Consider the following 13001-nt stretch of genomic DNA (forward strand, 5'->3'; position numbering starts at 1 on the left):
TAGCTAGATACGTGGCTGAGTCGTCACGTGAGTAATCACATGAAAGACTCTTACGTAAACAACTCCGTTACCACTCACGTGGACAGTCACGAAGCATGCCGAAAAACCTAAAAATCATGCATTCCATTGAAACAAAATTAGAAACAATTCAACCACTAAGACAGGATGCGTATAGAGATATCCATGCGCGAGAGTATGTTAGTTTGTTTACACACGAGAACCACGTGCTTGAAATTTCAGCCAATCACAATCGATCAAATTCAAAACAATACTCCTGTCGAGCCTCTGCTGCTGGAATAGGGTCAAGTACTCGATCGATCACAGACATAAAATAGTAAACTAGAATATATAATTTTCATTATATTGAAGTGTGCTCTAACAATTGTAAATATATTTAGCATTTTTTCTATTCATTTTTTTATCTTTAGTTTGAGAAGGAAAAATTGCTCAGCAAAAGGGATAATAATGGGCTTTGGTCTTTGTGAGACATCTCAAAATTTTATTAGCAAACGATACATTATTGCGCATGTATTTTCAATATGTTAGTAAAAATGTTGATGAAAAATATCAACTTTCTAAAATGTATTTTCATAATAGAGAGCTAAAATGTGAAGTCTACCCTATAACGTTCCTTTGTCTTCGCTTTGTGCTGGCTGTGTGCAGCAGCAGCAGCCAAGAATGGTGCGCTGTTGCCATTTTTGCGCTGCACAACTGAATTGCTTGTTGCACTTGTGTTGCATTATTTCCGAATATTCAAAAAACTATTGTAAAATCACGAATTATTACAAAAAAGTGTACTAAACCAATAATGGTTGAAAGATATTTCAATCAACCATCTTCAAATCACTCTACAGAACAATCCAACCACCCCAAAACGTTGCACGACATTTCTTCGTGATGTCGCATGCAACATTTTTTGAAGAAGAAGAGAACAACTTCCCCGGCTGATGTGGGCCCTTAAAATAATGAACATCAATTTTTGGGCGCGCAAAAATTTGTGACCTTTTTCTTTAAAAAACATGTTTTGGAACACGAAAAAATGAGTTTCCCCGTATATATCAATGAAATAAACAGTTATATAGTTGATAACAGATGTGTTAACGTATATTCAACAATTTGTATTGATTTTTGACAGACTTTCTTGCCAAATAGTCCAAATTACTATCTTTTTCTAAATCTACAGTTTTCTCATAGAAAAATCAAACAAATATTGGAAAGTTATACACCAAATTGTTGGAAATAATTTTTCTCATCCGAATCCGGCATAAGTTTTATAAAAATGTTGATTAGGAAGGAAAAAACACATTTTTTCTAAAAATCATAGGTTTACGCTATTTGTTCATAGGTGGCGACACGCGTCTTTTAGCTTTGCTGCAAATTCTCTATGGTCATAAACGATCATGCGCATTTGATGTTCAAAGCGCGTTGACCATCCGATGTTCAAAATGCTTTTTGGCAATTTGACAGCTCGTTTCAATGTGTGCGTGCCATCGCACGCACATTTTTTGATGTTTCCCCTATTCACCACTGGCGGCGCCACTTTTCGTTGCATCATTCAGATTAGTTCCGCTGTTTGCCACCAGGTGGATTTATTCGATACCCCAGGACGCAAACCAAATATCACCAGAGAATATTTACCAAAACAGACCATTTCTGTTGCCGTTAAACCAAAATTCAAACTAAATCAATTTACCATAAAATCACGATCGAATTAGTTTATTTTTTGGTTTAACAGAACAAATTGCAGGCCAAAGATTGATACCTAAGAGCATGCAATGGCATTGACCTTGTTGCGTGCTCTTCGGTTGACGTCCACGTAAGGAACATCCTCGAAGGAGCGCAACTAACTACATCCGTAGTTCTGTTAGATCATCCGAATTATCTTGATCAGAACAGTATAGCTCTGGTTCCTTGCGAGTGTCCTATTTTTTACCTCCACGTTGGCTTGGTTTTCATGATGACCTAGCTGGTGGCCTGTGGAAACGGATCGTTAACCTTTGACCACCGCGGGTCAGAGTCGAGACGGCTAAAAGAAAGGGGCGCGACAATGTGGGAAAGGGAAGTAATTTGTGATCGTAGACGGTATTGTTTTGATTCGCAGTATGTTGAGTCAACTGCTGTGGATGTACCTGAACGTCGCAGAACGGGGTTTCTCTCCTTTCCATTTCCAGCTACCATCTATCTCCTGTTTTTATTTTGCTCTACTGATTCGTACTTCTTCACTAATTCTTCTGTTTACCATTTTGGTTTTGATTTATTAACTCTTGATTCTCGTATCTCTCAATGCTTGCACTCTTTTTTTTTCTCCAAATAATGCTGCTTTAACAAACTGTGTGTTTTCTTTAAAATAAACCTTCCCCTAATGTACTAGTAATACCAAGTCTATTTATCATTTGCCTATTCTTTGTTGATTTACTTCTTTATTTATTTATTTGATTATTTTTTTATCTAGTCCATCATAACAATAATCTAAGCTTGTTTGTTACCTCTATTTATTAACTATTGCCTATTTCTAGATCTACCACATCAAGCTTATACTATTGTTTTCAACCTTCACCCTTTTCTTCTAACAAGTGAGGTTCAAGCCCTTACTCAATTTATAGAATGATTGAAGGATTAACGCAAATATTACTATTGTACTTTTGGTAAACTTTTGAATAACATGCTTAGGTTCAAAACATTGTAACAAAACACCGCGACAGAAGAAATAGCAACAGATAAACGCGACTCAACACTAGGAAAGACTTCAGGAGAAAACAATACACAGTAAATAACAATTAGTTTTTGAATTCAAACTAAACATAAAACAGTTTTTGCTTTAATGAACGTTGATAGGCACACTATAAATCGTTAGGCGCTTATACTTACATCAAACCCTACGTAATGTACCACCCCCGGCCGAGTTAAAATGCGTAACCGGAAAAGAAGGTGTGCATGCCTGGCACGAACACTCAAAGCGTGTTCTAGCGTGCTGCTCGTACTGACTCAGAGCAAGGGTGAGATGTAGGTGTAAGGGCAGTGCGTGTTCGTCGGGAACCTGGTGCATAAGATCGGTCAAGGCCCGTTCTTACACTGAAAATTGCGAATTGCGAATTGCGATTTTTTGGTTTAACAGAACAAATTGGCGGTTTCGATAAATATTTCTCCCAAGAGAGAAAATAAGTTATCGAAAAACACACAGCACCTTTTTTTTTATTCGTTATAAATTAATACATCAATTTCTTTTGATTTTATAAAAAGTTACTCAACCTTTTAAAGTGTTTCTCAGTTGTTTGGTCATCCCTACGACACCACGAGTCACGAGCCTGTTGGCGGCAGTTTCAGATCACGCAGGATCAGAATCAGGATCGAGGACCCTAGCTTCGGTATTCGGGGAACCGGCGACGACTTGAACTTCCTGAGGGCGCTGGGGTTTGCCTCGACGGACCAGCAACACACACGCACGCCCACACGCTATTTCATGTGCTCGTAGTTCGTCTGGGCCAATCGTCGTAAGCATGCTTTTAGCCAAACCCGGACCCCAGCATGGATCCGTCCGGCTAGGTTCGTGATCGTAGCTGTTGAAGGTGCGACAATGCATACCGCGCTCGGGAAGGTTTGCATGAGCGGTGATCCGACGGCTGTGCCGCAATCGTTAGTTGGAGCGCAGCGATGATCGTTGCCGGCCAGGACGGCGAATTCTGAATAGGCTTCTAGAGCGACGCCTCGGTGAAGGACTGCGAAAGCGGTGATAGATCGGCTGCGAACTGGACTTGCATTCACTCGGCGGAAGTGAGGAGACTGTCGACGGCAAAAGGGCTTCGACGTCGGTAAAACAAACTTGCTCGATACGAATCAGGTCCAGTCGTCGCGAGTAGAAATGTTCGGCTCCGAGTTCATGCTGAAAATCAGTAATGTCATTAAAGTTTAATCGGGGAAAATACATGCAATCTTACCAAGAATATGCCCCGGGGATGCAGCTCGTGATCGTGAACACCTCAAGATCGAATCTAGTTTCCGCACAGCACGCAGTGGTATAGCTAGGCTCGCCTCAATCTGGTGCATTCAACTCCATCAAGTACTCCAAACCCACCTTCGGCCCCTCCTTGAAACGGTCGATGGTGATCTGCAACTCGGTTTAATTTCGTTCTCCTAAGTCCGGATTCCGACGGAAGGAATCCGGCCGGTCCCGTTTGCGATCGGCTGTTAAAGTTACGTCGTCGCGATCCGCGCTCGGAACGAGGGGTTGCGCGAGCGGTGATCCCGACAGCTGAGCGGATTTGCCGCACGGAGGATTGAGACTTGATGTTCATCCGGTCGTGGAGGGTCAACTGCTTGGGCGAATCAGCTTCACTAGGGACTGGCAGGAGTTACCTTCGTCGCGATTTAAGGGAAAACGGAGCGCTCGTCAAAGTGCATTTCGAACAGCACCTCTTGCAGGTCCTTGACCTTGTTGCTGTTGTAATCGCACACTTTGTGCAAGTCTGGCGACACCTGGCCGGGGCAATCCCCGATCGCTTCGCACATTAGAATGACGCTCGCGGCCTTGGTGTCGTTCAGCACCTCCGCACCAACTCGTAGCTCGGGTTGCCTTTCATGGCGCAACATGGCGACTGATTTTGTTATCCATGCAGGTGGAACAGGTTCGCCGGCGCAAAATGCAATTGGCCTGTTGATAAAAAGAAGTTATTTTTCAAATTACACTCATTAAACTTGGACACATACACTTGTTCGTCAGAGCGGTAATCTTCCGGGACGTGTTTTCATCGGTTCTGTTGCTTCAGGCCGGTAATGTGCGTCAACAACTCTTCCGACAGGTTGACCATCATACCCAAGTGTACGTGAAGTGGTCATCCGTGCAACCCGCAGCTTAAAAATGCACCCCGCCGGCTGCGGAAATAGAACATCAAAAGCAATTTTGCTTCAAAACATTATTTTCTCACTTGCACAGTTGAGTTGAGACAACAATTTTCACAAACTTCACTTCAAAATACCACACTTTTACTGGTTCGTTCCTGTACTCCAGAATAATGTGGACAGATGACCTACCCGGAACCTGCTTGACAGTTCCGCTCAGATTATAAATCTTCTTCACGCGTACCTTTCGTTTGACAGCAAGCACTTTAACCACAGAGTAAGACAGAGTTCGCACTGCCTCTTGATTTTTGGTTCAACTTGGTGGTACATCGCAGGTACATCGCACGCCTGCTACCAGCAAACCTTATGGAGCCAAAAAATTCAATGACATTTCTTCGGACTGGGCACTCTGGGTTACTCTGTGCTTTAAATCTCACAACTTGGCATACGGCAAATCCATACACATGGAGAACAGGAACCACTTTTGGCTTAGCTGAGCGGCGATAGTTCCGGTGATCCCGCGGAACTCCTTAAATCCCGACCGACCGATGCGAGTAGGAAAAATAACAACGAGAAAAATGTGAAACGTCAAGCTGGTTCAACAAGAAGAGTCGGCTATTTTAAAAAGGATGAAGAAGAGTTTTTTCGCTTGGCAGTGGCGGAACGCAAAAATAACGCATACTAAGACAAAAAGTATATCGTATGATCGAGAGCGTGGCTGTGTCAGCCCGGGAGCATGTTGACAGCTCCCATACAAACTGAGCGTACCCCGTTTTGTGGGCCCAGTGGGCCTAAGATGGCGGCCTTCGATATTATCTAGCCAAACTTTTGAAAATGGCGAATAGTTTAAATTAATATAGTTTTGCTTTGTTTTGGTTTAAAATGATAAAATAAGCATTCTGGAATAATTTTCTTGAAAAACTTGTTTAGAGATACGCCACGTTCAAATATTAGTCTAGAACAGTTGAAGTGAGCGTGCCGCAAAAGCCGTTACGAAAAAAAACTTTCCTATGCAAATTTTGAGTTGCGTATTTCATGGACGGACTCCGACGAGGCCCACTTGCCATCTGTCGGTGAATACGCGCAACTCACGAAAACTGTCATCTTAGGGTCCGGTTCTGTGTTCGTGATTTTTTAAACGCTTTGAACATCTGATGTTCGGAGATTTGAACATCGAATAGGTTAAGGCGAGTGAGCATTCAATGGTCACCGGAATATCTTTGCGTGTACGAAGCAACGCCTTCGAGATACAGTCATTTTTAAATTACAGAATACAAAAATATCTAAATAACTTACGCCCTTCTCAAATGTCATTTTAGAGTACAATTGCCTCCATATACACAAAAATGGCTTATATAGGCCTAGGATAACATGTCTACAAAGTTTCATTGAAATCGGAGAGGGTCGGGTACAAAAGTACCAGAAAAATTCCTGATTTGAGCTGGAATTGCTCCTAAGTCAAACTTGAACGTTTTTTCAATATTTTCAAAAATGCTTGATGAAAGTTTTGCCGATATTTACTAGTTTTGCTCACATTGAAACGTGTGAAATTGTTTTAATTATAAAATTTTAACAAATTATTTGTATCTTAAAGTAGGGATCAAAATATTGATCAAATATTGATAATTTTTTTTTATTAACAAAAATTAAAAAAGATTAGCGTATAAAAGTTTAAAATAAACCTTAATAGCATAGCATAGCATTGGTGTCTACCCGTAGCTATTAGAGAGCCTGGAGTTTATGAGAGAACGGCCATCTCAAAACAAAAGTATCAATCGAAGCACGAGAACTGTCAAACGGATGTACCAATCCAGCAGAAAAAAAAATCAGTTGGCGTTCAATCGATGGGAAGTATTGTAATTAGGGTGATTTATATTTAATTCGAAAATGTGCAAAACACAAATTGAAAACAAAACAATTTAAATTTTCTTTTTCAATTTTAATTTTGATTTGATTCGTTAACTCATTATGTCGTTGCGTGTTAATGCCGCTCAAAAATGGTCAGTTTCGGGCGCTAATAACTTCGTGGAATTTTTTTTTTTGAAATTTTTGCAAACGCAGCATCTTATTTTAGATTTACACCAACCAGAAACTATGTTTAAACTCAGTTTGTTTTGGTTCAATTGACTGATCAAAATAGAATCTGAAAAGAGTCACGCAGGTGCTTTGACAATTGCAGTGCTGCAAGCTATTTTGACTGATGTGCATGTAGTGGTGCCAGTTTCAGTATTTAAAGATGTCCGTTCTCTAATAAGCTCCAGGCTCTCTAGTAGCTGCTACTTCGTTGTTGCAATTTCAAAGGTAAAGTTTAAAATAAACCTTAATTTTGAAAAAGTATAAAATCACTTTACAAGTGGTCAACGTGCCATTTTACATGATCATTCAAAATGGGACCGCGGGCCACAAAATATCACCTCGCGGGCCATACTTTGGTCACCCCTGCCCTATACAGAGTGAATCATATAAATAAGTCTAAAGGTCCTTTTATCTGAATACAGAGTCGATCCGCTCATTCGAATTGAACTGCTAACAGCTTGCGAACACTCGAACTCCTCTGGATTCGAGCCGCCCCTCTCAATTTAAAATAATACTCAAAAAATTTCTCCGTTTTCAAAAAACTCCGCGTTTTCCGTGCCGCGCACTTGTGTTCGTTTTCTACCACACTACACTACTGCCGTACACCACGATCAACGTGGTCGAGGGACGACGACGACGACGTTCTTTCAAAGGCGGGCGCCTGTGTATTGTTTTTTTCCTTCTGCTGTTGGCTGTGGCCCGTGGCCGATCACAAATTCGCGCACTAATTGCACCCAAATTAACCTCCGGCGAGCACGGATTTCACCGACGTCTGGATCACTCCAGCACGCAGGCACACCAATGAATGACCCCAAAAGCTAAAATCGAAAATTTACGAACAATGGAGTCCAAATGTAAACACTGGTTTGAGTGGTACGTTCGAATCAGCGAGCATTCGAATTAGCGGACTTTCGAAGTAGCGAAATTCATATTAATGATTCCGCTCTGTAATTCTAAACCATTAAAAAAAAGAAAGAAATAGTAGGTACGCGGATAAAATGTAGAAAAACACAATCACAGCAGCATAGTAATGTTTTGAGAACTGTTATTTTATTTTATTCGGATTATAAATGAATGATCATTGCGATAAGAGATATGGCAGATCTTAACTTACCCATCCAAATATTTTGTTAAAAATGATCCATTAGAAGCTTTACTTTCACAAACTCCTCGATTTTCTCGGTCAGCTATAAAACTCAGTTGTCTGAAATATGTTGTTACCTGAATAATGAAAACAGAAACAAAACTGTTATATTATTTAATTCATCAGCGGGAATGAAAATGTACCAACAAAATCTGTATCTTGATAGCTTTTTCACTTTGTCTGTCGTGTTATGGTGGTTGTGGAGTCAGTTGAGGCAAGAGGCCCCAGGTATTTCCGAACAGTTAACTGCAAGTCCAGATATTTTACCAAAAGTCAAGCCGAACACTTTTCATCGACGGCGGAGGAATATTAAGTCTTTTCTGCCTAGTAAATGGAATTGAAACGGGTTTTGTTAGGGTTACTGGATAGTAGGATGACAAAAAAATATCGGATATCGGATCGGGATAACTTCTGCCCGATTCCTTAGACAATTCCTGTGCCAATTTTGAGCTAAATTGATTAAGGTTTGAGGGTCGCTAAATCGTTAAAGCTGATGAAAAAATCAAACGAGTTCTTCAAATCGCTTATAACTCGTTAGGGTTACAAGAAAAAAAGTGTGCGAAAAATCATGATTTTCGATTCATGAATTCGTGAATAATTTTATTCATGATTTCGTGATACCCAGAGTCATCATCATAAGAAAATCTTTGAACGCCCATCAAGAGAAAAAAAATCCGAAAGGAACTTGGCTCTCCTCTCTCGCGCACGAAAGATCGGTAAAAGGAAGCTAAAAAAAATCATCATCTTGATTATTCGGCGGAACAACTATTTTACTACTACACACGTCGGAAAATGACCTGTAACTGTTTGTAGATGGGCAATGTCTGTAAACCAAACGATATAATTAATTATAAGTGGTGCTAACAAGGAAATACAAAAAAAATCATCAACAGTTTGATTTTCTGCGAGAAGTTCGGGAGCGATTTACTTTCGCGTGTTTCGCTTCCTCTCTCATTCGCGGGTGAAAAGTTCGCAAGCCAAACAGATTTTTTTTTGCGATTATTCCGTCCCTGATGATACTTACTTTACTTTATCAGCAACAGGTCTATCGACCCAACGCTGAACTAATCGAAGATTTCCAGGATGCTCGATCTCCAGTCGCCCACAATGTTGGCCGCTCTTACATCTTCGTCGACTGCACACAGCCAACGCGTACGAGGCCTTCCACGATGCCGACGACCCCGTCCAGGTTCGCTGCTGAATATCGTTTTAGCTGCCCGCTCGTCCGACATTCTGGCTACATGTCCAGCCCACTTTAGCCTGTCGTGCTTGATGACTTTTACGATATCACCATGTTTGTAGTCTTGGTACAGCTCGAAGTTCATGCGCCTGCGCCACCGGTCTCCTACTTGCTTGCCGCCAAAGATAGAACGCAGGATTCTCCGCTCGAAGACCCCAAGTGCTCTCTGGTCAGCCTCCTTTAGTGTCCACGACTCGTGACCGTAAAGAGCTACAGGGAGTATCAAGGTCCTGCACAGCGTGATTTTCGTAGGCGTCCTTAGGCTGCGGCACCTTAGCTGGCTACGAAGACCGTAAAAGGCCCTGTTTGCAGCACTAATCCGCCGTTTCACTTCGCAACTCACATCGTTGTCTCACGTCACAAGTGTACCAAGTATGTACAAACTCATCCACCACCTCATATCTTTCTCCATCTATTTCCACCTCCGAAACACCATCACCTTCACTGCCACGCGCTTTGTCAGCAACCAGATACTTGGTCTTGGCAGTGTTGATGGTCAGTCCGATCTTCGCAGCTTCCCGCTTGAAAGGGACGAACGCCTCCTCCACTGAACGACGGTCGATACCAATGATGTCGATGTCGTCAGCGTATCCAAGCAGCATGTACGATTTAGTGATGAGTGTTCCATTTCTATGCACGACTGCCCTTCGAGCAGCACTATGATGAACAGTAAGTTCGAGAGAGCATCGCCCTGCTTCAATCCATCCAACGTAACGAAAGCTGCAGATGTCTCGTTAGCTATTCGCACGCTTGATTTTGCTCCGTCGAGCGTTGCACGAATCAGTCTTATTAGCTTCGCCGGAAAGCCGTGTTCTAGTATAATTTTCCAAAGTTCGTTTCTTTTGGCTGAATCGTACGCCGCTTTGAAATCGATGAACAAATGGTGTGTTTGCAGGTTGTACTCCCGGAACTTGTCGAGGATTTGTCGCAGAGTGAACATCTGGTCCGTCGTTGACCGACCCGCTCGAAAACCGCACTGGTATTCGCCGACAAAGGTCTCGGTCAACGGTCTCAGCTTGCTCCACAGGATTCGGGATAGTACTTTGTAGGCTGAGTTGAGGATTGTGATGCCTCGAAAGTTGGCACAATCGAGTTTTTGCCCTTTCTTGTAGATTGGGGTGATGAGCCCGTCTAACCAGTCGGTCGGAAGCTGTTCTTCGCACCAAATTCGCTGGACGATTTGGTGCAGAATCTCGATCATCCGCGCTCTCGTGCTTGAAAAGTTCGGCCGGAAGTCCGTCCGTTCCCGCGGATTTCGCGTTCTTGAGCTCCTTTACGGCTTTTTCCACGTCCTCCAACGTAGGCGGGTCCACAGCTATTCCATCATCCTCAACGTTCATCCTGTCCTCGACGACTCCCTCTCGCATCTCACCGTTCAACAGCTGTTGAAAGTGCTCCTTCTAGCTGGCCGCTACCGCTGTCTTATCTGTCAACAGGTTACCTTCCCTGTCGTTGCACATAACAGCGGAAGGCGTCGCTTTCTTTCTTACACCGTTAACAGTTGCATAAAAATACTAGTAACCATTGGAGAGATCGGGTAACTAACCCCGGTGGGAACTTTGGTAGTATTCTGACAGGGTAAGGGGGGTTCCATCCTCTTCGGAGGGTGTAGCTGTACCGTTAGGCTTCGAGACAAAAGCCCCCGTTACGGTGTCGAGAGAAAACCGCAGCTGGGTCCCGGAAGCTGCAAGGTGGCAGCCCCACCCCGAGACTACGGACCCGAATGACTCTTGAGTTAAGTGGTCCTTAAACGCAAATAAATAAATAAAAAAACCCCGAGACTAGGTATTCGCAGCCCTGGTTAGGCGGCATACCGAAGCAAATCACCAACTCAGAAAAACGAAAGAAGAAATGGCGGCGAAAAGGCGATGCACGGAGTCGGTTTCGTAGTGATTGGGGATCAGAAGAACCGAGTCATCAAGTGGAAGGTGGTAAATGACCGGATCTGCGTGTTGAGAATAAAGGGCAAATTCTTCAACTACAGCCTGATCAACATCTACGCGCCGACGAACGACAAGCCCGATGATGATGAAGACGCTTTCTACGAGCGCCTCGACAAGACCTATGGAGAGTGCCCAAGACACGACGTGAAGATAGGCATCGGAGACGCAAACGCGCAGGTCGGAAGGAAAGCCTTCTTCCATCCTGTCATCGGCAAGGAGAGCCTTTATCCTCGCACGAATGACAACGGCCTACGTTTGGTAAATTTCGCCGCAGCCAGAGGAATGGCTATCTGTAGCACCTTCTTTGCGCGCATGAACATTAGGAAGCACACCTGGCGCCACCCGAATGGCGAATCGTGCACACAAATCGATTACGTTTTGGTAGATGGTCGACACTTCTCGGACGTGATGGACGTCCAATCGTACAGAGGACCGAACATCGACTCTGATCACTTCTTGGTAGCGTGCAAGATCCGAGCTAGGCTGTCGAACGTGTTGACCCCGCGGACTGCGAGGATAGCGCGGTTGAACGTCCAGCGCCTCGCTAGCAGCGACGTTGCTGCAGAGTACAGTCGGAAGCTCGACGAGCGGATCAACGAGGACGCGCCTACGGGTAACATGGACGAGCAATGGGGAGCCCTCCAGACAAGGGGTTGGGCACATGCTTGATCCGTATGGCATTTGGAGCAAATCCAGTAAATAATGGTAAATAATGGTAAATACGGATTCACGAGGAGGAACTTAAAGATTTAAGAGAAAATTTCGATCAGTGTGGGCTGTGACGTTTCTAAACGTCATTGGCAACTGTCACTTAGATTAGTTTTGTATTTTGAAGAAGATTCGGATGGAACTAGAAATACTAGAACTACCCGGACTGGAGCCGGAAGCTGAGGAATTTGGCCAAATCAATTTTGTTCAAACAGCACCTGCTGAATAGAGCGGCAAAGGCGAAAGTGTCGTTTACCTAGTGATGGAACTGGGTTGTCGTTGATCCAGTTGTGTACGGCAAAAAATTAGCATGCTGTGTTCGACACCTATAAAACCGGCACAAACCCCTCCCCACACGAAGTAGCACCTAACATCTCCGTGATGTTGTGGCAGTGCGTGGCCGAATGGTTACGCTGTCCGCTTTGTAAGCGGATGATTCTGGGTTCGATTCCCATCTGCTCCAACCTTCCTTAAAATGTCGGTCCCGGCCTTGGTTGTTAGGCCGTTAAGTCATTTCAGGTGTAGGAGTCGTCTCCATGCCATAAGTACAAACAACACACCAAACCAAGCCTACTCCGGTGGAATCGCTGGCGGCGGTTGGACTCGCAATCCAAAGGTCGTCAGTTCAAACACTGGGGTGGAAGGTTCCTTATGGTACGTTCGTTTGAAGAGCCAGTGCGGCACTGAGTGCCGCACTCGTCGAGTGCCAGTTTTGGTTCAAACGAACGGCCCAGTTTTGCTCTCAGTTTCTATGCTTGTGTGCGTGCGTGGTTTTTTGTTTTGGTTTTTAAAACGTCAGTTTATATTAAGTCGATGCGAATTGAATGTCGAGCTAGAGGTAAGTATCAAAAGCAATAATACTTTCACCCGATTAAAATTTAGCTTTTCTTTAACTCAGGCTAGGTCGGAATAAGCAATCCACCGTCCTTCAAATTCTGGGCCACGAGATCCGGCGCCATTGGTTCCAAAAACAGTGATTTCCCCTTCAGTGGCCAACGTTCTGTCGTCTAGTCTTCGCCGGAGTCGATCACGGTCAACCTATCAGGCAGATATG

At 43.6% G+C, this 13001-nt stretch overlaps 1 protein-coding gene across 1 annotated transcript; it reads left to right on the forward strand.

Moving 5' to 3' along the window:
- Positions 1-11164: 11164 nt before the first annotated feature.
- On the forward strand, positions 11165-11908 carry LOC119766139 (craniofacial development protein 2-like). Its single transcript, XM_038250539.1, has one exon. It carries the CDS (start codon positions 11165-11167, stop codon positions 11906-11908), a length of 744 nt encoding a protein of 247 aa, XP_038106467.1.
- The last annotated feature ends 1093 nt before the right edge of the window (positions 11909-13001 follow it).

Source organism: Culex quinquefasciatus, chromosome 2 (assembly GCF_015732765.1).
Source record: "Culex quinquefasciatus strain JHB chromosome 2, VPISU_Cqui_1.0_pri_paternal, whole genome shotgun sequence".
Classification (NCBI taxonomy): domain Eukaryota; kingdom Metazoa; phylum Arthropoda; class Insecta; order Diptera; family Culicidae; genus Culex; species Culex quinquefasciatus.

Excerpts from the sequence above, each read along its gene's own strand:
- LOC119766139 (XM_038250539.1), top strand. The coding sequence starts at position 11,165 with ATGCACGGAGTCGGTTTCGTAGTGATTGGGGATCAGAAGAACCGAGTC.